The sequence below is a fragment of the Clupea harengus genome, chromosome 16, assembly GCF_900700415.2.
Source record: "Clupea harengus chromosome 16, Ch_v2.0.2, whole genome shotgun sequence".
NCBI classification, from domain to species: domain Eukaryota; kingdom Metazoa; phylum Chordata; class Actinopteri; order Clupeiformes; family Clupeidae; genus Clupea; species Clupea harengus.
The window spans coordinates 16261637-16275629 of NC_045167.1; the positions used below are offsets into that span (position 1 = coordinate 16261637).

At 48.0% G+C, this 13993-nt stretch overlaps 1 protein-coding gene across 1 annotated transcript in view; it reads right to left on the reverse strand.

The window, feature by feature from the left end:
* The window catches only part of mylkb (myosin light chain kinase b), a 17480-nt gene extending 4445 nt beyond the window's left edge, over positions 1–13035 (reverse strand). Inside the window, exons 1-13 of the mRNA XM_031582370.2 lie at positions 12360–13035; positions 11117–11200; positions 10555–10586; positions 9474–10464; positions 7656–7772; positions 7415–7465; positions 5336–5386; positions 4741–4868; positions 3670–3826; positions 2106–2411; positions 1839–1880; positions 1552–1636; positions 1181–1384 (exon numbers count right to left, since the gene is read on the reverse strand). Of these exons, the coding sequence (XP_031438230.2) occupies positions 1181–1384; positions 1552–1636; positions 1839–1880; positions 2106–2411; positions 3670–3826; positions 4741–4868; positions 5336–5386; positions 7415–7465; positions 7656–7772; positions 9474–10464; positions 10555–10586; positions 11117–11200; positions 12360–13035 (2924 nt within the window). The remainder of the gene's footprint in view (positions 1–1180; positions 1385–1551; positions 1637–1838; positions 1881–2105; positions 2412–3669; positions 3827–4740; positions 4869–5335; positions 5387–7414; positions 7466–7655; positions 7773–9473; positions 10465–10554; positions 10587–11116; positions 11201–12359) is intronic.
* Positions 13036–13993: the final 958 nt, after the last annotated feature.

Here is a 13993-nt window from a genome sequence, read left to right on the forward strand (position 1 = left end):
ACATAATGGACACTGTTTCCATAGTGTTTATGGTGAACATTTTAATGATCTAATGCAGTGAAGTAAACTTCCATCTCACATTTTGTCTTAGACAGGAAACAAACAACAGCAAAACAGCAAAAGCACTCTGGAATCAGTGTGCCAAAGATGTCATTAAAGGTAGCATTTCACGGTTGGCAGTAGTGGACTGACTGACGTGTAAGTGTTGACATAGGGTGATTAATACTTTAATTGATTACATCGATTAGATTTCCTCGTCAGCTGTGGATTGAATCTAAGGGTTTTATCATGCTCTGAACTAGCCAAAACAAAGTGTGTGCTCTATTCTGTCACAATGGTGCAAATATCTATTAAACAACACTGACCAGATTGCATAGGATTATGTGGGGCATGGACCCAGACCTGCTCAATACTGTTTATCACCACTTTCCACTGAGAGACCGCTTGAAATATTTCTGTTCCTAGAGCAGTAAACAAATCGTATGCTCGACGAGATTCGGATCTGGGCTTTTTTCCATCACGACTGCCAAGAGAAGGAAAAGTGCTTCAGCTCTCTCTCTCTCTCTCTCTCTCTCTCTCTCTCTCTCTCTCTTTCTCTCTTGCTCTCTTTCTCTCTCTCTCACTCTTTTCCTCTCTCTCTCTCTCTCTCTGTCTGTCTGTCCTCCCTTGCTTGTCCATTCTTACTCTTGGCTCTATATAAGGACATGTGACAGACATTTGGCCAATCACGTGCAGAGGGAACTGGCATTTTTGTTCTCTCCTATAAAAAGCAAAAATGAGTGAAATAATCAAGGAGCTAGTGCGTGTGTGTGTGTGTGTGTGTGTGTGTGTGTGTGTGTGTGCGTGTATGTGCGTGTGTGTGTGTGTGTGTGCATGTGTGTGTGCGTGTATGTGCGTGTGTGTGTGTGTGTGTGTGTGTGAACATATTCACGTGATGCTTCGGAGAGAACAGCACAAAACAGTCTACCCTCTGGTCACCCAAGAACAACTCATTCCAGTCACAGACAAAACAAGCTTAGCTCAACAAAATGTGATCGTCCCTGTCCCAAAATAAAACGGTTCACGCAATAACTGGTCAGCAGTTTAGAGCACAAATGAAATTATGCAGTATTGAATTATCTAAAAATTGTAACATATTTAACGCCAAAGAGAATGTTTTAGAAAAACAGCAAACACTTACAACTCCAAAACCATGACCATGTCAGACTTGCTCTCAAAGGCATCCACACACTGCACCAGCTTTGGGTGATGGAGGCTGTTCATTATGTCGATCTCCATCCGAACATTATCTTTCGCCGTGACAGATAAGGACTTGATGAATTTCCCGGCCCACACCTTTTTCGTTGCCCTCTCCACCAGTTTAAAGACCTGTCCAAATTTGCCCCTATAGGATAGAACAAGGGAAGAGAAACGGAAAAAAAGAAAGAAAAGAGAGAAAAGAGAGAGAGAGAGAGAAGATTGGACAGTTGGCGTCATTTGTGTGTTGTGTTGTTGGTTTCTAAGAGATACGCAGAGAGGAAGTAAAAGAGAGAGACAGAGAGCATCACTCACGTTCCCAGTCTCTCCTCCACATCGTACAACTCTTTGACGCTACAGTCTTTCTTCACAACCACGTCCCTGTAGTCCTGTTCTTTCTCTGCACCAGCAGTTAAGAGGAAAAAAAAATGTCAAAGTGCCAAAGCTTCCAAAGGCAGTTACAGAGTCTCATCAAGTAGTTTTGACTTCATGTGAAGTGACATAACTTAGGTGTTAAGTGTTTCCCATCAGGATACATAGATATGATTAGGTTACATGAATGATGGCTAGAGGGAAGAATAGAGATACAAAGGAACACCCACCACCATCATCATCTGCAGCCTCAACCTCTTCTCCCTTTGTCTCTGAGGAAAGACAGATAGATATATATATATATATATAGATAAATCAAATAGATATATAAATAGATAAATCAAATAAATAGAGAAAGAGATAGATAGATAGATAGTGTGAGAGAAAGGGTTAGAGAGAAAGATGCAACTTCAAAAAACCCTCCCACATTAAGTTTATCACAGGTCCCTTCTGCCTGTAATACTGCCAAATGTCCAGTAGAGGGCTCTCTTTCTCACCTTTCACCTTCTCCACACCAGCTGTGACAGGCACAGACTCTGCACCTGGCTCCCCCACTCCGTACATGTTGACGGCCCGCACACGGAACTTGTATTGCCTGTCCGGGAGCAGGTTCTGGACGGAGTAAGAGGTGCTGTTGCAGGAGGCCAGCTCTGTCCATTTGTTGTCCACAGAGTTCCAGATCTCCAGGTTGTACGACTCCACGACGCTGCCGCCATCGTACGTAGGGCCATACCATGAGAGGGTGAGAGAGGATTCACGGATGTCACTGGCAGCTGGGACACGAGCTGGAGGATCAGGCTTGTCTAGGGGAGAATGGACAAAAATGTATTTGGTTACTCAATTAGTTGGTCACTCTTCTTTTGCAGATTTTTCAGACACAGAAATCAACCTTTTCCTTCAACTTTCCTTCAAAAAACATGACACAGTATCACCATACTTACTTGCTTATCACCATACTTACTTATGTAAGTACTTACATAGTTACCTACAATTAGTACAATTACGTAGCCCTAATCCCATTGAATATATGTAATGTGTTTCACATATTTATCAGTGTATCTTGTTATGAATCACCCTGTCCAAGTGTCTGCAAATGGGCATCATGTCAACAACAACATAGTAACTCCACAAATCAACCAGAAGATAAGGGGGAAACAGGAACTGCTTGGTCTAGGTTCCCCATTCTACAGGGTAGAATGCTATTCCCATCTCATAAATCATCCCTTTGGCGAGATTAAACAACGGTGAGGTTGTATAATTGGGGGCCCCGTATCTTCCAACAAACATTGCATACCTTTATGACACAATATATATTTATCGATGTAATCTAAAGTTGTGATCAAAGGGTTGAATATAGCTGCAAATGATTTAAGATTTATTGTCCGCTGGTGTGTTTCTACGCTTTGAACAGCCTTGTATGGTAAGCCGAAACAGACTCCAGCGAGACTTTAAAAGGGAGCAGCTTGTCCATCAGCAACACGTTTACAACCTCGATCCAATAAACAAACTGGCAGTAGCGGGAATGATGTAGCTGCTAAGATCAGGCTGTAGTGAGGCAATTACCACTATAATAAAAACAGCAAGCTGAGAGGTAATGGCAAAGGAATCAGACAGACCACTGCAATCAAAACACATAGCTAAATGCTAAATTAATCAGAACTAAACACAATACAGTGCTTTATGTATACCACAGTAAAAAAAAAGCTTGTAAGAATATTTCTTCTTATCCATTATATTGACTTTTTGTTTTTTCGTGTGTATGTATGCATGCTAGCCTAAGAATATTTCTTCTTACACATTATATTGACTTTTAGTTTTTTCGTGTGTATGTATGCATGCTAGCCTATTTACCCGTAATGTAAATAAATGTCACAAATGCTCTACCACCATGCTGTACTCACCCTTGTAATAGTAACCTTACGAGAACATTTTATACCCACTAAGTTGTTCTACAATACTAAAATGCATGTACGTACTATCTTTATGTTGGAATGTATGTGTGCATTTAGTTCTGCTCAAGGTTTCTTCCTCTGTGTGTGTGCCTGTGAACATGAGGCATACCTACGACGGCGAGGTTGAGGGAGGCCTGCTTGGTGCCAAACTTGTTCTGCAGCTCCACAGTGTAGCTGCCGCTGTGGTCCTGCTCGCTCGCAGCGATGGTCAGCTGACTGCTGTTCTCTGTGGTCTCAATGGTGATACCGCCACTTCCTGACTGGATCTGAAGCAACAATGACCCGGAGGTTAGTCTCAGTGTCTCCCAGCCAACTCCCTGGTTTCTCACCAAACACTTGCTCTCATATTAAACCAGTACCAATATTCATAAAGAGTTTTGGTGTTCATCTTGTCCTCACAGACCATTAAGTCAGACATCAAAGGGACATTAACATAAGCCAGTCTTGAGACATGTTTTATTTAAATGAGTTTTGTGGTGTGGCTCCCTAGTCATTATGATGCTCAAGATAGAAGATTTCATTATGAGGATGTGGAAAACAAGATGCTATGCTCTCTGTCTGTGAACATAGGGTCAACAATATCACTGCAGCGGATCACCTTATCACTTAAGAGGTGTTTTAAGGCCAGAGTAGGGCCCCAGACCACTGATATTCTACCAACTTATTGTTTTTTGTCAGCCACTGGTGTATAGCTTTTAAGTTTCACCAGCCCACGAGTTCGTACAATATGTATCCTAATATGGAAATACCGACTGCAGTTCATAAAGATCTTAAGAGCATTTTAAAATAATTTTGCTCTTCTAAAATTCTGATCCAAGCCATGACACAAGCCATGTTGGAACGCTGCATTACGCCCTAGAACCCTACCTCTCCCTTTAAGAACCTCGAGAAATATGTGGACAAAGGGTTCTCTTATGGAGACAGGGTTCTCTTCTGAGGACACAGATCCCTTAAACATTCTAGACACGCTACTTTTCCCTTTTAGAACCTCGAGAAATATGTGGACAAAGGGTTGTCTTATGGAGACAGGGTTCTCTTCTGAGGACACAGATCCCTTAAACGTTCTAGACACCACCTTTAGATGTTCTGACAAGAGCCTTCATATGCTCTCCCTACGATGGATAACCAAAGATTAAGATACAACACGTTTATTTTTTTCTATGCTGTTCTTTCTCCTTACCGGCTTTTTGAACTTCAGCCAGGTGCAGGTGATGGGTGTGGCCCCAATGAAGTTACACACCAGGTCCACTTTCTTCCCAGCCAAGATCTTCTGGTCACTTGGGAACTGGACGATCTGAGGACCGGAGCCTGAGAGGTCAACAGGAGAGAGAGAGAGAGGGGGTCATGTGGAGGTCTGAAACACAGACAGACACAGACACATACTGTCTCTCTCTCTCTCTCTCTCTCTCTCTCTCTCTCTCTCTCTCTCTCTTTCTCTCTCTCACACACACACACACACACAGACGCTTCAACACAAACAGAAATTCTAATACAAATGAAACAGGAGAAGAACACTGGAACCAGCTGCTGTGATTAGAAGCCCTGCTGAAAAAGGGAGAGTATTAAAAACATCCCAAGTGATGCTGCCAGTGGAAAGCATCTCTTTATTTATATAACAGATAAGTGGAGCTCACAGGCAGTACAATAGGGCAACGGGGCCTGAGTTATGACTGACGGAGTGGAGAGTGATTCTGTAAATTACTCCAGCTTTTTTGTTGTTGTTAATTTAACTGTTCCCTGGAATATTCTGGAAAACACAGAGGGAGAAGACTTACCCTGTTTGGTTGGAGATTTGGGGGCTTGCTTCTTCTTTATAAGGGCCTCATCTACAGAAAAACAAGGCACAGAAATCATAAACATATCAGCAAACCATGGTAAGTAAGTTGCAAAAAGTGCTGAAATACCCAGACTAACATTTGAAAACAAAAAACAGCCCCCTCTAAATCTGGTTCAAAGTTATGCCTCTGGAAATGGGTTTCCAGTTGGAGTTAGAGAGAGGTTTACTATTATCTTAGACACACACACACTTATGGTTTTGAAATGCACTCATGTAATGATGGAATATAGCTGTACAGGACAGATGTATTTATACGTGTGAATGATGTGGGCATATGGGAGAGGGAGTACAGAAGCTCCAGAGAAGGGAAGCTCTCTCCCTGCAGCGTCCCAGACCAAGGGCCTGCCTCATGTGGACGCTGGATGCTGGAATTCCCCTTTTATGGACATGCTATAAATAGACCTCCGAAAAGGATCCAGGAAATGTCCTGCACTCTCTCTCTCTCTCTCTCTCTCTCTCTCTCTCTCTCTCTCTTTCTCTCTCTCTCCCTCTCCTTCCTTTATCTGTTTCCCACTTTCTCATCCTCTCTCTCTCTATCTCCTTCTCTCTCTATCCCTCTATCTGCCTCTCCTCCATTCTCTCCTCTAGTATTTATTCCAGGGGTCGATAGCCGTCATGAAACAATGCAGCGGATTGTAAACCCTCTCCAGCCTCCAGTGAGGAGGCTCTGTTCTGTTCCCTTGTGCTCAAGCACTGGGCCATTTTAGGCCATTTTCTTCCCCTGCTCCACCTAGTCAGTGCCACCCTCCTCCTCTCTGAGTTATGGCCTTCCTCCGTCTCCTGATCTCTCGCACTGTTTGTATTTCCACCACATGAAAGACCAGCACCCGTGTTTTGTGCCCCCTCTCCTCCTCTCCTCTTACATGTTGATGTTGCTATGCCTGTGAAACCCTAGATGTTACTTTGTGTAGATGTGACAGATTGGCGCAAGTCATAAAATTGTTGGTTAATGTTCCAAAATATCAGCTACACCCCCCCCCCCCCCCACGCATTTACTTTGACCCCTTAATACTTGCAGATTAAATCTTGGACATCATGCAATGGATCTGAGTGAGGATATAGACAAACAAATGGAAAGACAACCACCACCACTATCACCTCCATCATCACACAAGCCTACACCCCCCATCCAACACAAACACCCAACCCAATCCAGCTGCTGCCAGCTACGGTGACACAAAGTCCAAAATACTGCCACAAATCCCAGCCACCAGGAAGCCAGCTAGAATGCCACTAGGTTATAGCTGGGCTCAAGCTCTCAGGTGACAGACCTTTATTGGAAGTAAAGCTTAATGTCTACCCTGTTCCTGAGTGCAGCTGACTGACAACGTGTGCCCACTGTGCCCACTGAGGCTCATGGGATTGTAGTTCATCGGCAATCGAAACAGCCAGTACATCTAAGTCAGCTTCGCAGAGCAGAGAACTCACTCAGGAAGTGAAGGGGGTGGGGGACAAAGCACGTGCCTTCCGAGATGGGTCAAGGGTGGCATCTGTGTCCTGTACTGTGTCTCAACCTCACCTCTAACCTTTGGAGCATAAAATCCTGAAATCTCAGGGGCCCCCCATCAAACAGCTTGGGGAGGACTGAGCTCCAAAGCTCCCCCAAATCCATCCATATACAGCTTGTACCCTGCTAGAACTGGAGTAATGGGCAAAAGCCCTTGGAGAGAGGTGTGTCTGATGGCAGAGAGAGTCGGCTAAACCCCCGTAATCCCACCCAGACACCCTTTAAATTACGGCTCATGGTGTGCAAAGATTAACCAGAGGAGGAGGGTTCAGCCATCGAGAATTTACAGAGTGGAAAATTCTTCCTTGAATGAAGGGGCTCAGGATTCGTCAGATAAGAGGGAGCTAAGGTGTGCCTCAACGTGACATTCGTTAATGGTGAGAACAATACTGAATGGCTAGTATTGTGCTGAATAAATTCAAGGACTGTGATGTCATGCTTGCTGAAGGTAGCTTCCTTTTATGGAATACCATAGATTGTGTGGAGACAGGACATTGTGTGAAGACTCACTCTCTGTTGTGGGCGCAGACTTCTTGTCACCCGAGGCGGCATCTGTGGGTTCTAGATTACATAAGCAAACAAATAAAAAAGGATAAATGTTAGACGATTTAGACAAAAAAATTCCAACATTGCATTGCCTAACTCTCTTGCACCGGCGCTGGATATCAAACTGATGTGTTCAGTGGCCTTTTAGGGGAGATTTTCCTGGAGGAAAAGAGAGAGGGGGGGGTGGGGTTCTGGAAAGACTCACCAGAGACCATGACTTTGCAAGAGCACTCAGCTTTCCCGGCTGCGTTCTCTGCTTTACATGTGTAGCGGCCAGCATCCTCTGGCAGGGCCTTGTCTACGGTGAACGAACACTTGCCTCCTGAAAAGGTCACAGACACAATACATGATATGTAGTTAAAATGCAAACTCTTAATTCCTCATGGGACAACCCAAAGGAGTGTAACACATCACAAAACAAAGACAGGAGGAGACATATCACCAGCTAAGGCCTGGATTATCTGTAGACTTGGTTCTTGCAGATGCCTATGCATTGGAACCACCTTGACCATTGGCTCAAAATGCAAAAAAAAACATCAGGGGATCCCAATAGCTTTCTTATGATAGTTTATGTCAGCCATTGAGGTTGGATTGACATTCAGAATTTGGCTGTTGGGGCCTTCTGGTTTTCTGCAATCTCATTGGCTCCACTGTTGCAGGAAGCTGGTACTTGACACTTTCTTCCTCAGAAACCTCACTGGCGTCCCATGTCCCCTGAGCATTTCAGTACATTTAAGAGTCCTTCTGGAAGACCCCTTCAACTCTGAGAGTCTTAAGAGGCTCCCCTGTGTGCACCAGGATACTCTTCAAATGTGCTCCAGTCGTCAATGATGACCCTGAAAAATGTCATATTAGCGTCCCTGCTCGCTATCCCCCAGTGTATGGCGACACTAACGAACATAAACATGAAATCTCTCCCTTGAGTAGATGTGGAGTCCCAGTGACGTGGATTTTCTGTTTGGTTATGTCGTCACCCACTTCATATATAGTGCACAGGGGAGTATTTTACAGGGGGCAGTTAATGGACACAGCTTGACAGGTGTGGACAGGAAGGACAATAATCCTTTTCATTTGGCGAATACCTCCCATTTGCACCTCACTCTACCCATTTGTTATTGTATTTACTGTCATCATCACCATTTGCAAACAGTCAATTGTGAGTCTGCATGGAGACCAGTGTGCACATGACAGCAAATATTTAAGGGATATGAGCTCGTCTGGCACTTGTTTGATATGCATAGCATGTGCTGGACTAAACTCAACTCATCCAGAGGATTAATACTGGGATTCCCCGTTACCTTACATATCAGGGGATCCTCCGTTGATATTTCCGAACTTTCTAATTGTGTCACAACAGAGCCACAAGCCTCTTCTGTCAGCAGGGCAGGAGGGAAGCCTGGGCATGTTATGTCTGTCTATGTGTTTATGTGTGTGTGTGTGACAGAGTAAGTGTGTAAGTGTGTGCATATATATCTGTGCATCAGTGTTTGTATAAGGAGGGGGGGATTCAATAACCCCTGGATCAGATCAAATGACCCTGCTGTGTGAGCTCAAAGCGCTGAAATAACAGCCCCCACTGGCAGACACCCGCTCATTTCTTGCTTCAGGCTCCATGAAAAACAATCCTCTTTAAAACGATCTCTGTTCCTCAGCTGAGGATAAACCCACTACTGTTGCTATCGTTCAAAACTCATAACGCTCGCTGTTTCAGGGTTGTCGAAAGGAACAGTTAAAACCCCTCAGCTTTTATACAACAGGCTTCAGTCCATGGGAAGCCCCTGGGAACCACCCATGGGGAAGTGTTACACAACTCCAAATTGCTCTGTTTAAGTGCTCCACATAACAACGGCCAACAAGCTTATCAAAGTAGGATTTCCTGTTTTTGAGCAAATTCCTCTCAATGCCATACAAATTATCCTTGGAGGACAGCATTTTTTTGGAGAAAAAAAAACAACAACTTTTGATTGGGTGCTTATTATTTTATAATCATGCTGTTCGGCAGATATGGGCAACCAGGACTCACCTTCCTGAGATAAGATGATGAATTTGGACGGCTTGATGACTTTACCATCTAAAGACCAGGTGATGGTGGCAGTGGGGTCAGAGGTCACCTGGCACTGCAGGTGCAGCCGCTGGCCTTCCACCACACTGACATCGCCGGGCGTCTGGCTGAAGTTGGGCTGCTTCCCTGCGGGGGCTGCCTTCTTCTCTGACAAGCTCACCACCACCTCTTTCTTCTGGGTGAGCCCTGCATCGGCTGGTTTCGTGTTCTTGTCTGTGGTGTTTGGCTTCTTCTCCGGGGCCGCCTTCTCCGCCGCCACCGGTGTCCCCTTCTTCTCTGGTATCCCCTTCTTCTCTGGTGTTGCCACGTCCTTCTTTTCCAGCACAGCTTTGTCTAGCTTCTTCTCTCCGAGCCTGCCGTCAACACCGTTGATGCCGTTTTGTTTGTCCTTGGTCACTGGGGCTTTGGGTGTCGGGGTCTGGTCCTTTGTGGCATTCTTCTCTGCGTCAGTGGGCTTCTTCAGCAGGGCCCTGAAGTCGGTGGGGCCGCTGCTGGCGGGGCTTGCGCCGGGTGCCGGTTTGGGCGTGTCGCCCCCCCTCTTCCCCAGCATCGACCTGAAGTCCACTTTCTGAGGTGTGGCGGCCTTGACCTCCGGGGCGGGCCGCGGCCCTACCTTCTTAAGCTGAGGCGTATTCATGGCGTCCCTCGGCTCCTGCTCCTGACAGACGTTCCCTGTGTGGCTGGCAGCTGTTGCTGCGGCGGTGGCGGCGTGTTTTGCTTTTGCCTTCGCGTTCACGTTCTGTGCGAGCAGCGAGCGGAAGTCCCACTGCTCCAGCTGATGTTGCCGAACCTGCTCTTCGCTGCGCTCCCTGGTGTGCACGTGCCTCCTGAGCAGGGGTCTGGGGCCGCTGTGGTCCTGGCGCTGAGAGTGGACCTTGGGGGCTGTCTGCTGGAGGTGGCTGGCCTCTGCTTGCTTCTCAGAGTCCCGCTCTCCCTGCTGCTGCTGCTGCTGCTGGGGTTGCTGGGGCTGGGGCTGGGGCTGGGGCTGGGGCTGGGGCTGACTGGAGGTCCTGCTCCCTCTGCAGCTCTCAGACTCACTGACTCTCACGGTCCTGTCCGACAGTCCAACTCCCCCTGAAACCCCTCGGGGGCTTGGAGAGGGGAGGAGGAGTGAGGGAGGGAGGGAGGGAGGGAAAGAGAAAGAGAGAAAGAGATGAGATAAAGCGCAGGGAGGAGGGAGATGGAGTGATAGAGGGAGAGTTAAAGGGAGGGCCGGAGCAGGGAGAGAGAGAAAGAGAGAGCGAAAGAGAAAATAAGAGAGAGAGAATGAACAGAAGTGAAAAAAAAGAGCAAAACACAGGGAGGAGGTGGAGGGATAGAGAGAGGGATTGTTTAAAGCCTCAGCCCTCTATTCTATAATAGGTTAATTGGAGACAGGGACACATATCATGGCTGCATGGCATCACTGGTGACTCCCGTGGCCTTATTTGGGAAACACGTCCAGACCGCGGGCCTTCGGCAGGGCTTCAGAGAGGGAGCATGCCCCAGTCTGGGGCTGCTTCATGGAAAAGTGGGGGTCGGGAAGAACTGGAGGAACGGTGAAGGGGGTTGTCCCGCAGGACAACCACAGGGGTAAAGGGGACTGGCCATGAGGGGACACTTACAGAAGGGGTGGGCCTCTGTTGGGGGGGTCTGGTGCTTGGCGGATGGACAGAGTGACCATGCAGCTGGACCGGCCAACAGAGTTCCTGCAGGAGTAGACATGTAGAGGAATGAGAGAGGTTTGCTGTTGAGGGTAGGGAAGGAGGAAGGGACAGAGAGATACTGAGAGAGATACTGAGAGAGGGAGAGAGAAAGAGAGAGAGAGAGAGAGAGAGAGAGAGAGAGAGAGAGAGAGAGAGGGGGGGAGAGAGGATCGGAGTTTTCTCAGTGTTTTAAATCCTGTTCTCCCTGTACTTGGACAGAAACCAGCGCGAAAAAGCTCTGGATTTTCTGTGGGTGTTTATTTGGACGTGCCTAACCTTTTGACCTCTCAGTCACAGTCCCTTATTGGCCCGTCTCACAAAGGCATCCCACCAATCAGGGCTAAGTCGCATGTCTCCCACAGTTTATGTTAAAATGTTACATGTGCTTCCTTATATGGAAATAAACATCTCTGTTATTCTCCCAGCTGGTATCTGTACAAGTGTGCGTGTGTGCGTGTGTGCGTGTGTGTACGTGTGTGTGTGTGTGTGTGTGTATGTGTGTGTGTGTGTGTGTGTGTGAGAGAGAGAGTGTGTGTGTGTGTGTGTGTGTGTGTGTGTGTGTGTGTGTGAGAGAGAGAGAGAGTGTAAGTGTGTGCATGTATATCTGTGCATCTGTGTTTGTATAAGGAGGGGGGGATTCAATAACCCCTGGATCAGATCAAATGACCCTGTTGTGTGAGCTCAAAGCGCTGAAATAACAGCCCCCACTGGCAGACACCCGCTCACGTCTAGCTTCAGGCTCCACGAAAAACAATCCTCTTTAAAACGATCTCTGTTCCTCAGCTGAGGATAAACCCACTACTGTTGCTATCGTTCAAAACTCATAACGCTCGCTGTTTCAGGGTTGTCGAAAGGAACAGTTAAAACCCCTCAGCTTTTATACAACAGGCTTCAGTCCATGGGAAGCCCCTGGGAACCACCCATGGGGAAGTGTTACACAACTCCAAATTGCTCTGTTTAAGTGCTCCACATAACAACGGCCAACAAGCTTATCAAAGTAGGATTTCCTGTTTTTGAGCAAATTCCTCTCAATGCCATACAAATTATCCTTGGAGTACAGAGACTGAAGCATTTTTTGGAGAAAAAAAAACAACAACTTTTGATTGGGTGCTTATTATTTTATAATCATGCTGTTCGGCAGATATGGGCAACCAGGACTCACCTTCCTGAGATAAGATGATGAATTTGGACGGCTTGATGACTTTACCATCTAAAGACCAGGTGATGGTGGCAGTGGGGTCAGAGGTCACCTGGCACTGCAGGTGCAGCCGCTGGCCTTCCACCACACTGACATCGCCGGGCGTCTGGCTGAAGTTGGGCTGCTTCCCTGCGGGGGCTGCCTTCTTCTCTGACAAGCTCACCACCACCTCCTTCTTCTGGGTGAGCCCTGCATCGGCCGGTTTCGTGTTCTTGTCTGTGGTGCTTGGCTTCTTCTCCGGGGCCGCCTTCTCCGCCGCCACCGGTGTCCCCTTCTTCTCTGGTATCCCCTTCTTCTCTGGTGTTGCCACGTCCTTCTTTTCCAGCACAGCTTTGTCTAGCTTCTTCTCTCCGAGCCTGCCGTCAACACCGTTGATGCCGTTTTGTTTGTCCTTGGTCACTGGGGCTTTGGGTGTCGGGGTCTGGTCCTTTGTGGCATTCTTCTCTGCGTCAGTGGGCTTCTTCAGCAGGGCCCTGAAGTCGGTGGGGCCGCTGCTGGCGGGGCTTGCGCCGGGTGCCGGTTTGGGCGTGTCGCCCCCCCTCTTCCCCAGCATCGACCTGAAGTCTACTTTCTGAGGTGTGGCGGCCTTGACCTCCGGGGCAGGCCGCGGCCCTACCTTCTTAAGCTGAGGCGTATTCATGGCGTCCCTCGGCTCCTGGTCCTGCTCCTGACAGACGTTCCCTGTGTGGCTGGCAGCTGTTGCTGCGGCGGTGGCGGCGTGTTTTGCTTTTGCCTTCGCGTTCACGTTCTGTGCGAGCAGCGAGCGGAAGTCCCACTGCTCCAGCTGATGTTGCCGAACCTGCTCTTCGCTGCGCTCCCTGGTGTGCACGTGCCTCCTGAGCAGGGGTCTGGGGCCGCTGTGGTCCTGGCGCTGAGAGTGGACCTCGGGGGCTGTCTGCTGGAGGTGGCTGGCCTCTGCTTGCTTCTCAGAGTCCCGCTCTCCCTGCTGCTGCTGCTGCTGCTGGGGTTGCTGGGGCTGGGGCTGGGGCTGTGGTGGCTGGGGCTGACTGGAGGTCCTGCTCCCTCTGCAGCTCTCAGACTCACTGACTCTCACGGTCCTGTCCGACAGTCCAACTCCCCCTGAAACCCCACGGGGGCTTGGAGAGGGGAGGAGGAGTGAGGGAGGGAGGGAGGGAGGGAGAGAGAAAGAGAGAAAGAGATGAGATAGAGCGCAGGGAGGAGGGAGATGGAGTGATAGAGGGAGAGTTAAAGGGAGGGCTGGAGCAGGGAGAGAGAGAAAGAGAGAGCGAAAGAGAAAATAAGAGAGAGAGAATGAACAGAAGTGAAAAAAAAGAGCAAAACACAGGGAGGAGGTGGAGGGATAGAGAGAGGGATTGTTTAAAGCCTCAGTCCTCTATTCTATAATAGGTTAATTGGAGACAGGGACACATATCATGGCTGCATGGCATCACTGGTGACTCCCGTGGCCTTATTTGGGAAACACGTCCAGACCGCGGGCCTTCAGCAGGGCTTCAGAGAGGGAGCATGCCCCAGTCTGGGGCTGCTTCAGGAAAAAGTGGGGGTCGGGAAGAACTGGAGGAACGGTGAAGGGGGTTGTCCCGCAGGACAACCACAGGGGTAAAGGGGACTGGCCATGA